Here is a 23,221-nt window from a genome sequence, read left to right as displayed (position 1 = left end):
GCCAAAGCCCAGCCCCATTTTTGTGGCTTTCAGTGACCCGTGCTTCATGCCCTTCAATATCACACTTGCATATTAACCTTAGAGTGGTTATGGGATTTCTTTGGCCACTGAGACATTTGCCAACATGATACAGCTTATAGACCCCCTACCCACAGGCTGTACTAACTTGTTAAGTACTTGCACACTGAGGCTTATTCTCTTAGAACATACCTTCTTGGAAGCCAGCTGCAGTGTCGCAAGGTTCAGATTATTTCATGATAAAAAGCTACACGGGAGAAACACTGGGGTGTGGGAGAATGCCTTGGCCATTCTAGCCCCAGCCAAAATGCCATATATTTGTGAATGTGTGACCTTACGCACAGCAGTGATTCAGAACTGCCCAGCTGAACTCGGTCAGTACACAGAATTGTGACAAGCTGTCATTTTAAAAGGCAATGTATTGGAGTGGTTTCATCTGCAAAATAGATGACTGAATAAGATATATGGAATATTATAAAGCTCTTTAAAGGATGAGATAGGCATATTAATGTGGAAGAGGTATGTGATACCTGTATCACATACCTTTGCATGGTGGTAAGGAGCTGAAAAAACGACTCTGCAAGCTGAAAACATGCAAAGTGATTTTATTGCATTCCTTATTGTATCTAAGCTCAGGCCTCAGCCTGGCCTTCTGAAAGGCGGCGCGTGGTGGCCCAGATACTTAAGTTGCTGCTACTCAAATAGGTAAAGATCCTGACTTTTGGGTCAACTTGTCCCAGTCCTGGATGTTGTGAGCATTTGAGCAGGTGAAAGATTTCTTTCTCTCTCTCTCTCTCTCTTCTCTTGTTTGTTTCTCCCTTTCTCTGCCTTTCAGAAAAAATAAATGAAAAAACAGAGGTGGAGGTTCTCATTGTTCTGTGATATTATCTTATACTACTTTATAGTATAAAAAGTGCCCATATTTCCTTTAATGTCCTTTTGTTTCTTTCCTGTGTTGCAGTAAATAATGAGGGAAATAAATACTAAGTCTTAAAGTACACTATAGTTTGAACACTAGAAAGATTGAGAAAGTGTTTAAAATCTGCATTTTTTTTTTTTTACTATTTGGAAGGAAAAGAATCGGAGAGCTCTCCTGTGCATTGGCTCACTCCCGGGATTTCTGATTAGCCCTTGACCTGGGAACTCAGTGTGGGTCTCATGAGAATGGCAGGGACCCAACCAGCTGCATCCTCCCGAGCAGCCTCGCAGGATGTGCGTTATCGGGAATCTGGGTTCGGAAGCCACATCCCGTATTGATGTGGGACGTGGGCATCTTTATGTCCTAACTGGAAGCTTAACTGAAAAGCCAAAATTTCATCCCCTCAAACTTTTTTCTGATCCAAATTATCTATAAAATAGAGATAAAAAAAACCATCAAGTTTTAGACTTTTAAGACATGCATTGATTTGATAATCTTTTCCAAGTCATTTCTCGTCTGTGCTTTAAGGTAATTGAGAACTTAATGGTGCAATATGCCAGCTGGAGTAACTGTACCATCATATTCTATGTATTATTTATAATCAAGTTATGAATAAAGTATTACAGTGGTTTAGAGACACATCAAGTTTGGTAAATGCCAGACAGGATTGTGTGTTGGAATTTTGATTAAATGGTCAAAGTCATTGGAGTTTTGAGTAGTCAAAAGTAACAATGATTTATCAGGAAATTGTGAGGAAACATGGGAAATGAAGAGTATAAAATGTGATAAATAATATTAAGCAACATTTTACTGCCCTATAAAATTATTTATAAATGGACTCATACCATTTTCTTATCATTTGTAGAACATATATTTTTATGCTTCATAGAAAACTGATAAAAATGGTGTTGGCCACATTGCTGAAAATTAGCATTACATATTTACTATGTGAGGATTTTAATTTTATACTAGAATTATTTAACTTTTTATTGGAATTTTAATTTTTTTCTTCTATTCTCCAGTTTTTAAAAGTTAATAGAAATGGGAAAGATATACTAAATTTAATAAAAATGAAAGTCTATTTCTAACTTTAATAGAATGTCTAGGATATAGAGTCTTGAAAATGTTTTTTATTTGATGCCTTAGGACTACAAGAGTTAAGTGTTCTTACAAAAACAATAAAAGAGGAGTAATTTGATGGTTTATTTCCCCTTTATTACCTTTAAAAAGTATCATGCTTTCTTTAAAGTGCTTGCTTCAGGCTGTAGTTTTCCAAGATGGGTTGTATATTGGTCATGTCTCTTCAGTTCTTGACCCTGAACAGATTTAGGGATGTAGTACAAGCAGAAGGCACATGTCCAAGCATCGGAAACTGTTACTGGGACTTTTACTTTTCTTTTCAAACTGTAATCTACCTCCTACAAAATTGCCCAGTTCAGACTCTCATGTCTAACAAAATAATAATTCTTCCAAATAGTGTCTTCATATTATTAAAAAATTATTCAAAATAAATATCTCTAGTATTATGGGATAACCTCAAGGCACCCATATATATAATTTTAATTTCCTTCCTAATAATGTTCAATTTTTTCTACATTCATAAAATTAATTCACTACAATACCTAATGTAGAATAATTTTAATATTAAAATATTTATAACAATTCCAAAAGTCTTATTTTTCATTCAATTTTATATCTAGTTTTTCTTTGAATTGTTCTGCCAAAAATTACAATGCACTTGTACATTTAATTAAGGCAAAATGAATGTGGAGGTCTTAGGAGTTTTTGAGGTTTAAGGTGAAGAGTTATGGCACTCCCTATAGTCTTCTAGCATATGTAGTGTTTTAAAGGTAGTATAATGTACTTTAGAGCCCATCTAAGTTCAGATATTGATTTTAGGATTTTCTTTCTTTCTTTTTTTTTTAAATGCTTTTTATTATGTAGGTTTACTCATTTGTAAATTAGTGATGGATTAGAGCTCATTTAAGTTCAGATACTGATTTCAGGAGTTTTCTTTCTTTTTTTTTCTAAATGCTTTTTATTATGTAGGTTTACTCATTTGTAAATTAGTGATGGATTAGAGCTCATTTAAGTTCAGATACTGATTTCAGGAGTTTTCTTTCTTTTTTTTTCTAAATGCTTTTTGTTATGTAGGTTTACCCATTTGTAAATTAGTCATGGAGTACCTATCTAATAAGTTGTACCCAAGATTAAGTTAATAAATAATAAAAGTTATTTAGAATATCTAGGTCATGGTTAAGTATCAAATACCATAGTAACCACAAAAAGAGAAATACATAACCAAACTAGATAATGAAAATCAATACTTTGTACATTTTCAATCTAATTGCCTTGGGGGGGGAAATGCTTGTTATCCATATCTTTCCTCCCAGAATAAATGTGTATAAGCTTATTTGCTCTTTCAGTATGCTTTGGCTACCAGCGTGGTTGCAGGAGATTCTCTTGTTTCCTCTCCTCAGTGTCAGGTACCCTTACGTGTTGGTACGTATTTCCTCCCTTCTTTGTTGGAAGAACCTCAGTTTTGTCTTAGGGTTTACCTTGTGTCAGTGTGAATCAGATGTAGTCCTCACTGCTCTTAGTCACTCCTGAAGGTGCAGTGTGCTCCTCCGTCAATGACTAGCTCTGCAGTGGGCATGTGATCCCATTTTGGCCAGTGAGATTTTAGGAATGTCTATTGGAAATTTTTGGGGAATTTTTTTGTGTTGCTTTTTAGTTAAGGGAGTACCACTTTTTTTTTAAAAAAAAATAAGATGTTCTTTTGTCTTACATAACCAATGCAGTTAAAGTAGCCATTCTCTAACCATGGGAGGTAGAAAGTCTAAATGAAATAATTTTGAAAATGACAAAAAAAGAAAAAAAAGAAAATGACAGATTAGGGACCCTACATGTTGGCTCAGTTGATTAATCCTCCTCCTGCAAGTGCCAGGATCCCATATGGGCACCAGCTTGTGTCCTGGCTGCTTCACTTCCCATCCAGCATCCTGCTTATGGATTGCGAAAGCAGTTGAGGACGGCCCAAACCCTTGGGAACCTGCACCCATGTGGGAGACCCAGAAGAGGTTCCTGGCTCCTGGCTTCAGACCGGCTCACCTTGTGGGTACTTGAGAGTAGACCAGTGGATAGAAGATCTTTCTGTTTCCTCTCTGTGAGTCTGTCTTTCCAATAAAAAAGAATAAATCTTTAAAACGAGAATAACAAAGACAGGAAGAATGATAGTTATTGGTGTTATTGTTGAGTGGCCAATAAATCTACCTTTAGGCCTGTTTTCATCTGGGATAATTCCCAAGGCCACTGTAAGTTGAGTTTTGTTGTTAGTTGTTTATGAAAACAAAATTCTGTTTCAACAACTTTCATGAATGTCTCGTTGAGTAACAAAAAGTGTGTATGTGCATTTGAATGTGTAATAAAGAATATACTAAAATAAATATTTTGTAACAGAAGCACATATTTTATCTGTCAATGGGTACTCCGATTTCTCTCCAGCATTTAAAATTTTTTTTTTATTGAAAAGTCAGATACACAGAGGAGGAGAGACAGAGAGGAAGATCTTCTGTCTGTTGATTCATTCCCCAAGTGACTGCAGTAGCCAAAGCTGAGCAGATCCCAAGCCAACAGGCAAGAACCAGGAGCCTCTTCTGGGTCTCCAACACAGGTGCAGGGTCCTAAGGCCTTGTGCCGTCCTCTACTGCTTTCCCAGGCCACAGGCAGGGAGCTGAGTGGGAAGTGGGATAACTGGGATTAGAACCGGCAGCCATATGAGATCTTGGAGCGTTTAAGGTGTGGGCTTTAGCCACTAGGCTACTGCATCAGGTCCTCTCCAACATTTTTTATGTAAGGCATAAAACACAGAAAAATTGAGAGTATTTTACAATGAATAATCATATGCCATTAACATTTTACTATACTTTTATATCTATCCCTTTCTTGACTTTGGTTATTTGGCGAGTTCAAAGTGAATGGCAGACATCACTACACTTACTCTTAAGTTCTTCAGAATGTGTATTAAGCAGAGTTAACTGTTTGTTTTCAGCTTTCTTTACACTAAAATTTGCATACAATTACATGTACAAATTTAAGTATATGTTAAATGTTATTTCTACAGATTCAGGCTTCTGTATAATGCAGACCTCAGCAAGACAGAAAATGTTTCTTTCAACCTAGAAAGTTCCATCATAGCTCTTCCCAGGCAAATTCTGCTCTTCTTCCCACCCCAGTAGGCAACCATACTTTTGATTTTTTTCTACATTCAGTTGGCTTGAATATCTAATATTTCATATCAATGGAATCATATATTGAATACTATTTGAGGCAAGAATATTTTCAGTGTGCTTTTAATCCATTATGTTGAGAGCTTGAAAATATAGGTCCTGTACATTTCTTAAGAGATATACTTATTTATTAGAAAGGGTGACAGAGGTGGCATGGAGGGACAAAGGGATCTTTTAGTCTCTGATTCTCTTTCTAAGTGCTCACAACAACCACCCTAAGCCAGTCTGAAGCCAGGAGTCAAGAACTTAATAAAATCTCCCCACAGGTGACAGGACTGCCTTACCATTTGCTGCCTCTCATTTATATTAGCAGGAAGCTGTATTGGAACCCTGGAGCAGTTTCGGGACTTGAACTCTGATCTTGGAAGCAGGTGTCCCAAGGAGTGGCTTAGCTTTCTGTGCCAAATTTTTTTAAAAAGATTTATTTTTATTAGCAAGGCAGATTTACAGGGAGAGGAGGCAGAGAGAAAGATGTTCAATCTGCTGGTTCACTCTCCATGTGGTTGCAACTGACAGAGCTGAGCAGATCTGAAGCCTGGGGCCAGGAGCTTCTTCTGGGTCCGCCTTTACTGCTGGGCGGTCCTCTCCTGCTTTCTCAGGCCACAAGCAGTGAGGTGGATGGGTAGAGCAGTCAGGACATGAACTGGCCCCCATATGGAATCCTGGCCTGTGTAAGACAAGAGTTTAGCCACTGTGCCATTGCACTGGGCCTTCTTGTATGTTTTAAGTGTATACTTACATGCTCTGTTTTCTTTGGTGTGGTTATAAATGGTAATTTTTTGTGAAGTTTGTTTAAAATGTGAGAAAATCACAGAAAAACATTCAGACTTAGAATTGGCAGGGGGGCGGGACATGGGAGAGAGATGTTTGTATTTTTTCATGAGTCCATGGCTAAACAGGGTACCTTTCAGGTTGCCTGGCTTTTCTCCTGAGCCTGGGGAAGAGAATGGTTATATGTTATCACACTGCAGTCCCAGGTGAGTTCAAGTACAACCAGGGGAAGGGGTCATTTGATTAAGTAGACAGACTCTATTATGTAGGGCAAGGAGATATGGCTTCCAGTTTGGGAATCTAAGCTTACTATCTGCCTGTCCTATTTCATTCACATCTGTGATTTCTGATCCCTATTCTCATCTCATTTTCTGTAACTACTTCCTGCTACAGAAGCCCAAGGGGTGTACGCCTTTCATGACTGGGTTTGGCAATCTCTTCCTATTTCATCTGTTGAATCCATCTTCAAGTGATAGAGCCAATGGCTGTGTCCTCCATATCCTCATCGCCACTCTCAGAAGTTGCTGGCCTTTTCTTTCATTTGAAGTGTGATCCGTAGGCCTCAGCTGGTTCGCAGAAGTAGGACAAATCATGCAGTGTGTGTTGTGATGCTGGGACACACAACCCTGTCTCTGGTTCCTGAGATCAGAGATCCTGTTGCTTATGGAATTGATGGGACATGAAAGTCCAGGTTTCTTAGTGGTGCAAAAGGCCATCAGTGGGGGTTCCCCCGAGACCCTTCCTCAGGTCCCTGGCCTAATGTGGTTGTACATACCTAGAAGCTATCAGATCCCTGCCCTGATTTTCTTAGACCAGTGCAGTTTGTGACAATGGATGTGGTCTGCTCAGGGCCTGGCAGATACCTGGCCTGCAAAGACTATCAGTGGACCCCCACCCTCACAGGACCCTAGCTCGAGCCCATGACCAAACTTAGTGGTATGCTGCAGGTGCCTCTCCTTATAATCCGTGAGACCTCTTGCCTGCCTGCCTGCCCACTCCCAGGTCATTGCATTGTCTTTCTGCAGGTCTAGCCTGTTTAGGATCCTAGTATCAGCCCCGTGGCTAATAGCTCCAGACCAGCATGATGGTATGCCATGGATGTGGCCCGCCCAGGATTCCAGAGTCAGGCCCCTGGCCTGCCTCCCCAGACAAGTGAATATTTATTCTGAGGCCTTTTGGCTGTCCATGACTGCTCTAGAAAGAGTGTGTACAGAGTAAGAACTTAATAGAAGTTGGCCTGAAGTGCAGGCTGAACTGCCTAGAGCCATGTCTTTTTTTTTCTTTTTTAATTTTAAAAGATTAGTGTTAATTTGACATACCATACTCCAGTGCAGCTTTCAGAGAGAATTAGGAGAAATTGGTAAAATGTGTCTGCTTTAAAGTGCTGCAACATTGATATGAAGAAAGCAAAAGCTATACTTAGCTTTTTGCCTTTTGATGAGATGTTTGAGATCTTTGCTAGTTTGCTGGAGTAGGCAGGCTTATCTATCATGGGTGCCTGGTCCCACATGGTGTAGTTCCAATCCCAGGCCCCCTCCCTGCCAGGCTGGACAACCATCTTGGCCTGTGTGTTATTGGCCTTGGACCCCTTCAAGAGATCCCAGCCTGTGCAGTGTGGCATAACCCCAGCCCCCCTCCTGTCCTCACTGGGCAGCCATCTTGGTCTCATGACTCTGGTTCTGGGCTCCCAGAAGGGACCTTAGCCTGTACCATGTGACTCAGGCTGTGGGCTATTGCCCAGGACAAGGAAGGAGAGGGATGATAAAATGTATTATAGTTTTAATTCTTCATGTTCATTGCTAATATTTAGAAGTGTTACTGGTTTGCTTTATTTCTTTGTAACTATCTATGTCCTTTGACATAGTTGAATTACTTATTAGTATTGGGACTTTTTTTTTTATAGGTTCCTTAGGATTTTTCAAAAAGCATAAAATAATGTCATTTACAAATACAGGTAGTTTTCTTTCCAGTCTGCTTATTTCTGCCTTCTTGAACTGTCTAGAACTTTTTAGCTATGTTGAATAGGAGCTTCGACAGTAGAAATTCCTGCCTTGTTTTTGATGTTAGAGTGAAAATGTTTAGTGTTTCACCTTTAAATATGAGGATATATGTATAGTTTTCATAAATGATCTTTACAAAAAGTAATTCTGCTCTTCCAGATTTTTTAAAAAAAAATCAAGAGTAGGGGTTGGATTTTTGTCAAACAGTTTTTGGTATGTGTAAATTGATGATAAAGTATTTAATTTATTGTGATATATTGTACTAATTGAATTTCGTTTGTCAAACCTACTCTTCATACATGGACTAATTCTATAGGTTATAATCTATAACCTTCCTTCCTTCCTTAAAACACAATGTTGTATTCTATTTGCTAATATGTTATTAAGGATGTTTTGCATCAAAAATTGTAAGAGATACTTTTCTCAGTTTTTTGGTATGTTGTCTTTAGTACTGATGTCTTGGTAAACAGACCTTACACCTTTGGTTGCTCCTCTTCTGGAAGTGGCTGTAATGTTATGTTAATACTTTGTTTAGTGTTTGTCAGCTTTCTCCAGTGAAGTCATTTGGGCTTGGAGATTTCTTTAGGAGGAGATTTTAAATTACAAAGTATATTTCTTTAAGAGTTACAGGGCAAGTCAGATTATCTCTCTTATCTTGACTATGGTTTGGTAGCTTGTAGATTTTAAGGAATTGGTCTGCTTCTGCAAGTTGTCAAATTTATGTGTATAAACTTGTTTGTAGTATTCCTCGTTATATTTTAGCCACAGTCTTTTTCCTATGTGGTTTCTTTTAGCTCTCTTAGCACATTTTTAATAGTTGATTTAAAGCCTGTAAAATAAGTAATGTTTGGACTTCTCCAGGGATGGTTTCTATCAAAATTTTTTCCCTCTTTGTATGGATAACCTTTAGTGTTTCCTTGCATGCCTTGTAGTATTTTGTTGAAAACCATGTCGGATATTTGGTTACTCTATAAGTTAATTCTTTCCCCTCCCCAGGATTGCTGCTTGTTTTCATCATCATCATTTATTTTCTGTCTTTAAAAAAATTGATTTGTGAAGTCTTTGTTGTGTTTGGCCTCTGAAGTTGCTCTTCTGTTAGTTTAGGGATCAGCTAGTGGCTGATAGAGGTTTCCTTAAACAACTAACACCAAAAGAGGAAACAAAAAATTAAAGAAGTGCTCTCATTGTCAGCCCATAGTCAGGCAGCTTTACGCTCTGCCTGTGCAATCCCCAGCAGCAGCTTCAGATTTCTCCAATGATGTCGTTTGTTATGGTTTGGACTAATACAAGAGATTTCATTATTTTAAATAAACCAGAGCTCTTTTAGTATTTTTAAAAATATTTATTTTTATTGGAAAGTCAAATTTACAGAGGGAAAGAGAGGCAGAAAGATCTTTTGTCCACTGGTTCATTCAAGTGGGCACAATGGCCAAAGCTGAGCTGATCTGAAGCCAGGAGCCAGGAGCTTCCTCAGGTCTCCCATGCCAGTGCAGGGTCCCACAGCTTTGGGCTGCGCTTTTCTGCTTTCCCAGGCCATAAGCAGGGAGTTGGAGGGGAAGTGGAGCAGCCGGGACCTGAACTAGTGCCCGTATAGAATCCTGGTGATTGCAAGGTGAGGAATTAGCCATTAAGCTACCACGTTGGGCCCTCATTTTTTTTAACTTTTATTTTTGAGGATGTTTATAAAGGTGAGAAAGGTGCATGCACATGTGGACCACTGGTTAGGGTGGGAATGGTCGAGGATTAGGGCAAAGTAGATGAGACCATTGTTTCCAATTTTCTTTTTCTTCCTATACCTGGGGGAAAGGGAGAAGTTGCAACCAGCATCCTAATCACATAAGTACTTGGGGTTGATGGATGGCTATCCAGTGTCATCCCAGGGTCCCTGATGTGGAGCATGTTCCTAGGGTACTGCTCAAGTGGTTTTGATAGTTATGAAATGCTTTTATTGATTTTGTTGCTCCAAGGATGAAGAAGTCCAAGGTCCACTGACTGACATAGTCCACTTTAGAGTGTCCATTTACCAAGATACTTTTTGTCAAAGCTTGGCTGGGAAAGTTGTCCAATTTGTTCTTATTTCCATCCTCTGCTGTGGTACTAGATGTCCTTTGCAGACCCCAGTGGACTGTTGTATCCCCCATGTGCATCTGTTCGTGCAGTCCACCGTCTTCAGCAACTGAGGAGGCTTACTTCTGATACATGTGTTTCATGGTCAGATCACAGACACTGTGATTTTCCCCATAGTCGGAGTTCTGAGACTAGCCATCCATATGAGGGGTCCCCAAAGAAACCTCATCTGAGGTAACCCCAGACCTGACTGCTGTGTGCCAGCCAATATGGGGTCTAGCAGTACTATAGCCTGATCTAGCCTGGGCTGCTTTCAGTCTTGGTTCTTGCTCTAACATGCAGAGACTGCATCATGACAGAGGAGTTTCCTTTATTGAGTTACCTCCCAGTGACAGATCTCGTGCACACTGATGGGTCCTTGGCCCAGCCCACTCCTTGTCCCAACTTTCATTGGTGGCTACTGCAGCCTAGCCCTGCCCAGCCTGTCCCCATTTCTGGTTTTCATGCACGCCAGTAGGTGTGATAGCCTAGCTCAGCGTGACCCACGCTCCATTCTGGCTCCTGCACATGCCAATGTGCTACAGTTTAGCCTGACCAGCACCCAGGCCTGAAATCACATGCTCACCAGCGGGAGCTACAGCCCACCAGGGGAGTCCCCTAAGTTCTCCACCAGGTTCACTTCCAGACCCAGATTTCATGTGTGGCAGTGGGTGCTAGGCCCTTACCCAACATAGGCTATCCCCTCTGTCTTGGCCTTTATGTGTGCTGGAGGATGTTGAGGCCCAGCCTGCCCCATACCCTATTCTTGGGTACACCCATGGGTGTTGCAGCCTGGACCAGCCTGGCCTATTCCCAATCACAGTACCCATGAGTGTCTAGGGGTTCCATGGTCATGCCTAGCTCAGCCTGTTACCTTCCCCAAACAAACCAGTGAGTATCGTGGTTCCACAGTGATGAGCCCACAAATCCCCCACAGAATCTGCCCCCAGAACTGGTTCTTTCATGAGGTGGTTAGTGTCATGGCCTAGCCTATTGTTACCCATTTCCTGTTCTGATACTCACTGGTGGGTACTGTGATCTAGTCCTGTCATGTAGGCCCTCAACCCTAGCTTTAGTGTGTGCCGGTGGGTGGTGGTTGGCAGTGGTTGATGCTAATTAGCCCAGCTCAGGTGTCTTACATTGGCGGGTATATTGGTCTGATCCAGAAAGGTCTTCCAGTCCCCCCACACCCCCTGCTTCAAAACACTCAGTCTCAGCCCCCTCACTTACCTGCAAGTATAGTGTCCTTATAGGTGGAAGTCTTCTAGAAGTCATTTCTCATCTGTGATATACTCCCTCAGTGTTCCTTTGTTGGGCATTTTTCTTCCTGCCAGCTGGCCCCCGAGACCACCGAGGGGGTGAGATGACAGCTTTCTTTTACCGTATGAACCACCTGGGACAGTCTGATGGAGCATATTTGTTTATTGTAAAGCAAGCACAACTTACATAGACTAGGAAAGGGGAAGGCAGAAGGGCATTTCCCAACAGTCCAACCACCCAACAACGACACTGTAACCGGCTAGAAGGCATGTCTATCTTGCTGGGCCCTCCAACCAAGTCTCAAGTTGAGTTCCGCATGCAGGCTGGAATCTATGCCTCATTCACTACTTGTGGCTGGCAAATAGGCTGTGGGTCACTTTTGACTTCTTAGAGCTGCTTATCAAGGAAGTCCCAGCACAGCTCATCCAAGGACAGAAAAGAGGGTAGGATGCAGTCCACTGCTCTCACCTGATGGACCAGTGGTTAGGCCAGGTTGAAGTCTTGGTTAGCCGGCAGAGATCGAGGGGTGATCTCCCACAGTCCTTCCTCCCTCACATACCCATATCTCAGCATTTCACAGTACATGTACCTGGGAGCACATGGGTTCCCCAGCCCAGTCTTCCTGAGCTCAGTCTTCTGTGCTTGATCTTAGCCAATAGACTAAGAGGCGATGAGCCTAGTCTTCAGGTGGGGTGGTGTGCTGGCCTGGAGCTCTGCCTGCTTACCAGGGACCCTAGGACATGCACAGGCTTCCAGAACTGGTCCTCTGGCATGCATGCCAGTTTGGGACTAAGGTCCCCTTTGCCCACTTGGGCTGTAAGTGCATGTGTGAGACTCCAGACCCTGCCCACTAGCACACCACACCAACATGGGACCTTCCCTTCCTACCACTCAACTGCCCTTGGCACCAAAACACAAGCCCACTCATCCCATACTCCAGAGTTCATGGAAGAGAGCGGAGCCGCTGGTGGCTTTGTCTTCACAAGGTGGAAGGAAGCTGCTGCTGGCTCCGTGCAGCTCTTGGGAATCTTTCTGACTTTTCTTGTAAGCACCTGGTGATTTTCCTTAAAGAAAACTCTTTTACAGGGTAGGGATCTCCTTCGTTCATGGGTTCTCAAGTACCCCTCAGAGTACTCTGGCTTTTACAATTTTAAAGTTCTAATTTTCACAACCTTTTTCTTTTTGTTTCTGACCTAGGAAGCAGAGACTCGGTATGAAGAACAGATTCGCAAAGTTATTGTGGAAACTCAAGAACTTGAGTGGCAAAAAGTGAGTATTTTTAAACCCTCATTTGAAATTATATTGTAATTGTTATTGCAGTTAAGTTTTAGATTTCCTAAACATATTTGGAGTGAGAGGTATTATTTCCAACCAGGTCTTATGAAAATTCCAACTAAAACTGTTTATAATATTTGGTTTTCCAGAAATAAGAATAAAACTTTTTTCTTTTTATTATATTATTATGGCAGTATAGCTGAAAACAACTATGAAACTATTTACATCTGAGAAACATGTTATGAAGGAGTGAGAAAATTCTTGAGGGTGTAGAAACTCAGAACTTGTGCCATATTTTCCAAGCACATTTCATATTATAACCAAATAGGAAAAACTAGTTCAACTCTTTCTCTAAATTTCTCTACATTTTTTGGTAATTTATTTTATTTCTAATGTTTGTTATATAGATAATGGGTTGCAGACCAATGTGGACTTTCCAGTAGGATGGAGAGGGATGGGACATGGGGATGGTGGGTGATGGAAAAGTCCCCACTCTCCTACAACTGGTATGAGTGGAAGATGGAAGAAGAGATAAATGTTGCTCCACTCCCTATCAGATCACATTAGCACCAGGGGCCAGAGATAGTCTCTTAATGTCCCAGGGACCTCAGTGACGAAGAATGTCCTGCAGCTGTTACTTGAGCAGTCTTGATTGTTCTGATATGTTGTTGGTTTTATTGTGCCAGAGGTAAGAAAGTGCTTCCAAGGCCTGCTGGCTGTCCATGCCCATGGCCTTAGGCACTTGGTGAAAAACTTGGCCTGTGGTATTATTCAACCTGATGCTCTTTCCACTCTTTGATGAGGTACTTGAGGTCTTCTGTTGCTTCAGAGAGGCTGGCAGTTTTGTTTTGAAAGTGCATCCTGACATGTTGCTTATTCTTGTGTAGGAGTCAGCAACAGAGACAGCCCAGTACTGCAACAGGGGCTCTGAGACCAGACCACTAGTCCATGTCATGCTCACTGAGGCTAGTGATTGGATGTAGTGTTCCTGCATGATGAACCTCCCCCCCCGAAACCCCTAACTGGCCTTGTCCCCAGACCTGACTCTAGTGTACACTGATGGGTGCAGTGGCTCGGCCTGGCCCACCCTCTGCCTGAGCCCTGTGTGCGCATCGGTGGGTTTTGTAGCCTACCTTCCAATACTCCTCGTGTGTGCCAAAAGGTGCAGTAACTTGGCCTGCCCCAATCCTCTGCTCTTGCATGTACAACATGTGCTACAGCCTTAAGAACTTCAACCAGGCCCTTGCATATGCCTGCAGGTGCTATGGCCTGGTTCAGCCCATCAAAGTAGTCTTAACAGTTAAAAATTTTAAAACTCATTGATAGTCCCTGTTCTTGTCATTTGGCAATATTGAAATAAGTACTTAGGAGTAGCATCAGAATTTTTTTATTGTATAAATTTTGTTTTTTATACTTTTTACATATTTGATTAAGGTGCAAAGGGTCAAGGGCTTTTGGAAAGTGGGTGAGACCATTGTTTTGACATTCTCTTTTTTCCTTCCTGTATATGGGGGGAAAGGAAAGATAAGGGGAGAAGCTACACCTAGCCTCCCAACTATCCCAGGGTCCCCGATTTTCCTCGGGCATGCTCTGAGGGCCCGCTGAAGTGGTTTTGATAGTTTAACAGTTCTGTATTGCTGTTAATTGTGCCATTCCAATCACGATGAAATCTCTTTAGACTCCACTATCTGACACAGTCCACCTTAGAGACTCTGCTTGCCCAGGTGGTCACAGCCAATGCTTGATTGGGATAGTTGATTGATTTGTTCTGTCCTCTGTTATGGTACCAGGTATCCTATGCAAGACCAAGTATACTGCCATATCCTCCATGTGCATCTGGATATGCAGTTCACTGCTCTGTCTAACCCACTGAGGAGGCCCAACTCTAAAACATACATTCCACGGTCAGACCACGGAACCTGTAATTTCCTCCATGGTTGGAGTTCTCAGTGCAGCACTTAAGTTGGGGGGATTCCTGAAGAAACTTCATCTGAGGTGATCCCAGACCTGATTATTGTGTGTGCTTGGCAATGCACGGTCTGGCACAGTCTGTCGTCCAAATTGGCTTGTGCGCACATTGTTAGCTGCAATTGCTGGATCAGTTGTCTCCAGCCTCGTCTTTTACACAAACTAATGAGTATTGTAGTTCAGTCTGATCCTGCCCACCACACACTTGGCCCCTATACAAACCAGTGGGAGTTGTAGCCTAGTTGAAGCAACCCACAATAACCCCCATCAGGCCTGCCTCCTGCCCTGGTTTCCATGGTTGTCAGGATGTACAACCGACTGCTCCAGTCTGTCTCACATCCCATTCAGCTCTCATATGTGTTAGTGGGCACTGAAGCCTAATTCAACCCAACCAGCCCCACTGTTCAACCTACACATGTGCTGGTGAGTGCCACTCTATCTAGCCATGCCTCTCCCAGTCCTGGTTCTCATGCTCACCAGTGGGAGTGGCAACCCAAAAGGGAGGTGCCCACTGTTTTCCTACTGGGCCCACTCCCATTCCTGGATCATGCACTCTCCAGGTGGTACTACAGTTTAGCTCGACAGTTTTCCTCCCATGCCAGCATCTGCTAGCTGAAGCTGCAGCAACACCCAACCATGTATCAGTAGATACATGTATCAGTAGATACAGTCTACTTATGCATGTATCAGTAGATACAGTCTGCCCAACCTGGCCTGTCCCTGATCCAGCTTACATGCAGGCCAACAGGTATTGCAGCCCTGCTCAGCCTGGTCTGCCCTCCATCCCAGCTCTCAGGCTCACCAGTGGGAATAGTGGCCCGGCAGGGGAGCTCTCTGCAGTCCTCCTATTGGGTTCACCTGCTCCCCCCCTGGGTCTCATGTGTGCTGGTTAGGTGCTGCGGCCTAGTCTGGTATGTATGGTTCACCTTACCTTGGCATTTGCCAGTGAGTGCTGTAGGCCCAGCCTGTCCCCAGTTTCAGCTCAGCTGGTACGGACCAAAGCCTAGACAATTCAGCCAGCCCCGCCAACCCCACCAGTCCCTAGTCCTGGCCCTAGCGTGAACTGGCTGGTATTGTGGCCCTACCCAGCATGACCCCCACACCATTCTAATTTTAGACAGCAGGTAATATGCACTGGCCCAGCCTGCCTTGCTTTCAGACTTGAGCCAAATGTATGCTGGTGGGTGCCATAACCTGGCCTGCTCTGGGCTGCTCTCTGTCTTGGTTCTTGTGTTCACCTGCAGGGACTATGTCCTGATAGAAGAGTTCCCCATGCTCCTCTGTCAGAACCTCTTCCAATGCCGGATCTTTCATGAACCAGTGGGTCCATGACCTAGCCCTACTTAATCCACCTCTTGTCCTAGCAGGAACAGTGGCCTTTCCTGACTGGCCTTCACCCACTCACTTTCTTACTGTTGGGTAAGCTTAGTCTGGACACAGCTCATACATGGCTCAGCTGGGGCAGAATCCTAGCCCAGCCCATCTTGATTCTCATGATTTCCAGTGGGTGCTAGAGTCTAGCCCAGTCTTGCACACCCCAGACGCAGTCTACACTTGTGCTGAGGGGAATTGCATCCATATCTAGACCAGACCACAGCCCCAACTCTGACCCCTGCACTCACCAGTGGGACCCACAGCCCAGCCAGGGTGTTCCCTTAGCTCCCCAACCAGGCCTATTGGCAGCCACAGATCTCACATGTGCCAGTGGTTGCTCTGACCCAGGTTGGCATAGCCCCTCACCTGTCTTGACCTTTGCCTTTGGATGCTACAACCTGATCTGACCCAGCTAGTCCCTAGTCCCAACTCTCACTGGCAGGTACTGTAACCTAGCCCTGCTCAGTCTGCTCTCATCCCTGACTCATGCAAACCAGTAGGTGTGGTGGCCTAGCCCAACATGACCTGCACTCCATCCTGTTTTCTGCACTTGCCAGTAGGCTAAGATTTGCTCTGCCCTGCCCACCTGGGGCACCCTCTTCCAAAACCAACTCATGCACTTGCCAACAGATGGAGCTACCCTTCCCAGCCTGCTTAGTACCCAGGCCTGGACCACATGCTCCTCAGTAGGAGCTCTGACCCACTAGGGGAATTTCCCAGGTTCCCCTGCTTGGCCACTCTCAGAGGGTGTTTGGCCCTTACACAGCATGGCCTGACCCATTCGTCCCGGCCTTTTGTTTTTTTTTTTTTTAATATTTATTTATTGGAAAGTCAGATATACAGAGAAGAGGAGAGACAGAGAGGAAGATCTTCCATCCGATGATTCACTCCCCAAGTGAGCGCACAGCTGATGCTATGCCATTCTGAAGCCAGGATCCAGGAACTTCTTCCGGGTCTCCCACATGGGTACAGGGTCCCAAGGCTTTGGGCCATCCTCAGCTGCCTTCCCAGGCCACAAGCAGAGAGCTGGATGGGAAGTGGAGCTGCCGGGATTAGAACCGGCGCCCATATGGAATCCTGGTGCATTCAAGGCGAGGACTTTAGCCACTAGGCCACGCCATGGGGCCCTCATACTGGCCTTTGTAAGAGCTGGTGCTGCCCGGCCCATCCCACCCCACACCCTGTTTTTTTGGGGTGTTCTTGCAGGTGCTGCAGCCTGGACCTTTCCCGTGTGTTCCCAGTCACACCACTGGTGAGCAATGGTGAGTTCCATGTTCATGCCTAGCTGAACCCATCACTATCCCAACTCTCAGGCTAACCAGCAAGACTTGTATTTCCACAGGGCTGGACCCACATATCTCTCACAGAATACATGCCTGGACATGGTTCTCTTGCATGCAGGTTGGTGTCATGGCCCAGTTTGACCCATTCCCTGATCTGACACTCACTGTCAGGTATTGAGATTTAGCTGCCAGACAGGCCTCCAGCCATAGCTTTCTATGTATACTGGCGTGTGGTGGTCAGTCATGTTCCATGCTAACAAGCCCAACCCAGGACTTCCATGTGGGCTGGTGCATAGGTCTGGAAGGTCTTCTGGGCTCTCCCTTCCAAACCGCCAGGTTCAGTGCCCTTGCTTTCCTGCAAGTACAGTGGCTCTGTTGTTGGATGTCCCTCAGGATTCATTCCTCACCTGCATGTACTGTGGCCCTATCCATGGATGTCCCTAGGCTGTAATTCCATATCTCCAGGACCCCAGAGCTCACCACTGGGCAGCCAGCAGGCGGAGCCTGGTGTCAGTTGGCAAGCTGTTTCCTCGCAAGCCCAGGACCCTCCCCCTTGCCTAGCAGCAGTGGATGGGGAGCTAGGATCCCAGCAGGAAGCCTGAGCCGGTTTGTGTGCCCCAAGCCATAGCCATGTGGTTGGGGGACCCAGACATCTATGATGCTGCTCAGACTTTAACATCAGCATTTGAGTGAAACGGAACAGATCATTAGAATGATTAGAATTTTGAGGCCAGACATATCTATAAAATTGTCCAGAATATTAGAGCATATCAAGATTTAGATTATGTGAGGGATAGATCTGTAACAAGCCTGTGAGAGGAGAGGAATGGTAAATACAAAGTATAAACTGAAGCTCAAAGCAGATTTCAAAATGTGAACAGCATAAAGTTATCAGAATCTTTCATTTAATTAATAAGTTTAAAACTATACATTTAAAATACTAAGAGCATGTTTGGAGTCCTTAACCTGACTGTGGCTTATGTGGAAATAAGTGTGTGAGAGTAGCTAGGAAATTGTTGAAAAAGAGAAGGATGAAATATCCCTGTTCAGTTCTTAGCTGTACCAGAAAGCAGTAATAATCACAATTGCTTGGGTAGTGTACATGAATAGTTGCTATTCAGTGGAACACAAGTGTCTAGAAATGGGTTCAGATGGCTAAGATAATTTACTAAGTGGTAAATAGAAAGAATACATTATTCAACAAATGATATTAGAGCTGGTTTCCCTCTGAGCATAACTAACACTAGATCTCTACCTTAATTAACAAACTTCTAGTAAAACAGGAACTTTTATTTGTTACTAGTGTAAAGTAGAAGTTCCTTGTTGCATTTACCAAAATATTACCAATCTGTTAGTAAAGAAACTGTGTTAATTAGAACTCATTGCAGTGAGAACAAACCTTTATAGAGTCTTAGTTGTGTTTCAAAAGGATGAAGTCCAAGTTGAAACTCATAAAAGGTTACAAGATTTAGGCTCAAGTGGTTATTATCATAGAGCATTAATTGTGATTGGATATATCTTGTGATGTAGTATTGTTGAATTGATGAATATATCAACATAAAGGTAAGATAGTTTGGCAAATGAATTAATACTTGATAAAGCAGATATTTACCCACATAAACTGTTGTTTCAGATACATACTTTTGTAGTAGTTGCATAAAACAAACAAGGATGTAATATTATTGCTTTTATAGTTTTTACTGGGAAGAAGTTTTTTGGAACAAAAAGCCAAGTTGTGTTGACACAGGTGTTCTCAGTACTAACAGCTGTGCTTGATCATTGTAGGTGGTTTTAGGTCTCATTATCATTGGCTTCTTAAGCCTGAACTAGCAAATGTACCACTACTATTTAGAATGTGAACAACCAAAATCTCTTCTTTATAAAGAGCCATGAAAGTGTATAAGGTTGTTTCTGGTTACAGATATGTGTACCTAAATACAGTTTTCCCTGTCTTCTGTTGGATGATCATTTATTGGATCATCCAATAGAACTGTGGTGCAGTCCGTGTTTTCTGCTTTATATTTTTTGAATTATTTTAGAGACAGTGATTGAGAGAGGGAGAGAGAGAAACCTTCCGTTTGCTGGTTCGCTCCCCAGATGGCTGTGTGAGCCAAAATTGGGCCAGGCTGAAGGCAGGAGCTTGGAACCCCATCCCAGTGTACCATGTGAGTGCAGGGGCTCAAGCACTTGGATTGTCTTCCAGTACTTCCCCAGGAGCAGAGAGCTAGAATGGAAGTGGAGCAGCCTGGACCAAACCCATGCCTGTATGGGATGCCAGTGTTGCCTGAGTTGGCTTAATTTGTTGTACCATAGTGGTAGCCTTGGCAACTTTTTAAGACTTCGTATTTTAATATAGCACCATGGAAAACACTGTGCTACATTAGCATATCTACCAGACTTTTTTTTTTTAAGATTTATTTTATTTTTATTGGAAAGGAGGATATACAGAGAGGAGAGACAGAGAGGAAGATCTCCCATCCAATCATTCACTCCCCAAGTGAGCACAACGGCCGATGCTATGCCGATCCGAAGCCAGGAGCCTCTTCCAGGTCTCCTGCGTGGGTGCAGGGTCCCAAAGCTTTGGCCTTCCTCAACTGCTTTCCCAGGCCACAGGCAGGGAGCTGGATGGGAAGTGGAGCTGCAGGGATTAGAACCGGCGCTCATATGGGATCCCAGGCGTGCAAGGCGAGGACCTTAACCACTGCGCCACTGCACTGGGCCCATATCTACCAGACTTTGTAGGTAACTTTTAAACCAGCAGTGAAGAAATAGTAAAATTAAGAAAACACAGGCACTCCCCAAATCAGAAACAAAATTCAGTCATTTATTGGACTCAAACCATCAAAGAGTGGCCAAGAATGCAGAGAGCAATTTGAAGGATAAAGGCCTTGGAAATATCAGACTAGGAATTTACATATTTGCTTGTTTAAGTTTCTGTGTTACTAGGCAAAAGGAAGGCAGACATTTAGGAAAAAAAAGAACAAAGGCCTGAAAATCAAAGCATTGTAGTCTGTGGCTCTGATAATCTAGATGGAGATTTTTCTTTAGAGTCATATAGTGAATATTTCAGGCTTTGTGGGCCATGTGGTCTCTGTCACAGCAGTGAAACCCCGGCTGTCCTGTGACACCAGCTGAGGACAGTACTTATGTGGATAAATGTCACAATGCTCCAATAAAACTTTGAAATTTCATTTCATAGAATTTTCAGGTAACTTAAAATATGTTTTTATTTTTTAACAGCTTAAAAGATGTAAACATTGTTCTTAGCTCACAGGCCATACAAAAACAACTGCTTTTGGTCCCTATGTCAGAGTTTGTTGGCCCTTTATCTAGATCTTATTCTGTGGGCTTGTCTGTATCATCTCTTTTCCTTTCTGAGTCAAAATTCTTGGTGAAGCTGTTTCTGAAGTTTTTTTAAAAAAAGATTTATTTTTATTATTATTTTTTTTGTTGGAACGGCGGATATACAGAGAGGAGAGACAGAGAGGAAGATCTTCCGTCCGATGATTCACTCCCCAAGAGAGCACAATGGCCGATGCTATGCCATTCCGAAGCCAGGAGCCTCTTCCAGGTCTCCTGCGTGGGTGCAGGGTCCCAAAGCTTTGGGCTGTCCTCAACTGCTTTCCTGGGCCACAGGCAGGGAGCTGGAAGGGAGGCGGGGCCACCGGGATAGAACCGGCACCCATATGGGATCCCGGGTGTGCAAGGCGAGGACCTTAACCACTTGCGCCACCGCGCCGGGTCCTGTTTCTGAAGTTTTTAAAGACAGTCTAAAACCTCTTCATGGAATGACAGATATTGCAGAAGGAAAACTAGTATCTACTTATTTAAGGGGTATATATCTAAGCATCTGTGACTTGGAGGTTAGCAGAGTACCTAACAGAGTTATTACCAGCGTGTTTTCAAGATTGTGTGTGTATTTTGTTTTATTTAGTTTTCCTCTCGGGGTTCATTTCCAGAAGACATCTGTTTTAGGACATGCAGAGGAAAGGCAGCTTGTATCTGCTAGTGGCAAGACTATAATATTTGCATGAGTCCAACTTTCTAGGGCAGTGTCTAACAAGTTTATGTGTTGACAGCCACTGAATATAGGAGAGCATGGATTTCATGGTCTTGCCAGTTAGAGATCTTGGGGGCAAATGAATATAAGAGATTTGCTGTGCTTTTAAGGTCAGTGAAGTGTCTAAATGAATGACAAAGCTTTGGAAACAGTTATAGTAAAGTGTTGCTGTCATTGGAAGGTCTCAAGTTTGGGAACACAAAATCAAGCAGTTTTTTCCTAAGAACTGCAATATTCTGGGAAGAAATTGTCTCAGTTCATTCTAGGAAAAGTAAGCAATGTGAAGAAAACACACAGATCTTCAGAGGTTATTTGTGGAACATCCATTTGAAGGTATTTATTGGGATCCTGATCTTGAATTTATAAGGCTAGCAGTCTCATCAAGATGGACTTGGCTGATTCGACTTCAGCATTTCAGTACATTACCTTACCAATGCCAGTTGAGTATAATGTTCAGTTCATCTGTGAGTTTAGTTGGTAATTTCAAGTAGTTTTTGCAAAGTTTCATTGAGGTCCTCTGGTGCCACCAAGTGTCTGTCCTGAAAGTATGCTGGAAGAGATTTTCTTTGTGTGATTTATAAAGTTTTCTTTTTTGGACTTAGGAGCCAGTTTTGGGTATTCCAAAAATTTGGCTTTTTAGGTATCATAGAAGCCTGCATAGTGTGTCACGAAAGTTGGCTAGGGCATTTCCTTTAGCTTTATTGTTATTTTTAAATGTGGTATTATGATAACCACCCTCATGGGAAGCATTGGAGCCTTAAGATTCTTGACAATTAGAAATTGGGTCTTCTGAGGTTAGAAACTCATTATTTCTGCAGAATTCCAAAGGCAGAGCTGCTGTTACAGTTAATTTAGTTCTCTGTCTCTAACAGTTGGCAAGCTTTGCTAAGTAGGATAAGTTTTGTCATCTGGGTTGCTTTTACTTTTGGTAATGAGTCATAATTTAGGAGTCAGTTGAGACTGTCACAGTATATCCTGCCTAATATTTTTCCCATTTCAGTTTCAAAGTATGACCTACACAACAAATAAGATTAAACCTAGACTTAATTTAAAGAGCATTTCTAGTAAATCTGTTTGAGACATAGTCATTGCTCAGAGAATACATCATTATGGATTTTCCTTTTTTGAGTAATAGAAAAATATGAATAGACTGTAAAAAAATGAAGAACTTCAGAAAGGGCATTTGGCGCAGCAGTTAAGACATTGTTTGGGAAGCCTACATTCTGTGTCTAAGTACTGGCTTGGCTTCCATGTGTCTCCCTGCTCATGCATACCCAGGGAGACAGAGGCTGGTTGAAGTCTTTGTCATCTATGTGGGAGACCCAGAATGAATTCCATGCTTTTGGCTGTAGATGTCAACCCAGGTACTGCAGGAATTTGACACTGGACCAGGAAATGGATGTGCTCTTCCTATATTTTTCTTTTATCTGTCTTTAAAAATATTCTTTTAGAAAAATTTAAGATTTTAAACTTTATTTGAACGAGGGTTACAGAGAGAGAGGGAGAGACAGACCTTCAACCTGCTGTTTCTCTCCCCACATGGTCGCGATAGTTGGGACTAGACCAGACCATAGCCAACAGCCAACAATTCTAGCTGTGTCTTCACTGTAAGTGGCATGGGCCCAAGCACTTGGACCTTCTTCCATTGCCTCTCCAGACACATTAGAAATAGAGCAGCTGGTATTCAAACTGATGTTTGTTTATATGGGATGCTGGCATTACAGGTGGCAGCTTAATCTTCATACCCCAACATCATTGTAAGTTTTCCTAAGTGAAACTTTGTCCACTTTGATCAATATTTCCCTATTCCCTCTAGACTGTTTACCTTCTGGTAACCACTATTTTATTCTCAATGTCTGAAAATTGAACTTTTTTACATTTCACATATAAATGAGATC

The 23,221-nt window shown here is 42.8% G+C and overlaps 1 protein-coding gene across 1 annotated transcript in view; it reads left to right on the top strand.

The window, feature by feature from the left end:
• CCDC73 (coiled-coil domain containing 73) overlaps nucleotides 1–23,221 on the top strand; it is a 117,029-nt gene that overhangs the window by 34,212 nt on the left and 59,596 nt on the right. Inside the window, exon 3 of the mRNA XM_040980055.1 lies at nucleotides 12,561–12,632. Within this exon, the coding sequence (XP_040835989.1) occupies nucleotides 12,561–12,632 (72 nt within the window). The remainder of the gene's footprint in view (nucleotides 1–12,560; nucleotides 12,633–23,221) is intronic.

Source organism: Ochotona curzoniae, unplaced genomic scaffold (genome assembly GCF_017591425.1).
Source record: "Ochotona curzoniae isolate NIBS_2020 unplaced genomic scaffold, NIBS_Ocur_1.0 contig_3432, whole genome shotgun sequence".
Taxonomy (NCBI): Eukaryota; Metazoa; Chordata; class Mammalia; order Lagomorpha; family Ochotonidae; genus Ochotona; species Ochotona curzoniae.
This window is presented reverse-complemented; position numbering and strand designations above follow the sequence as displayed.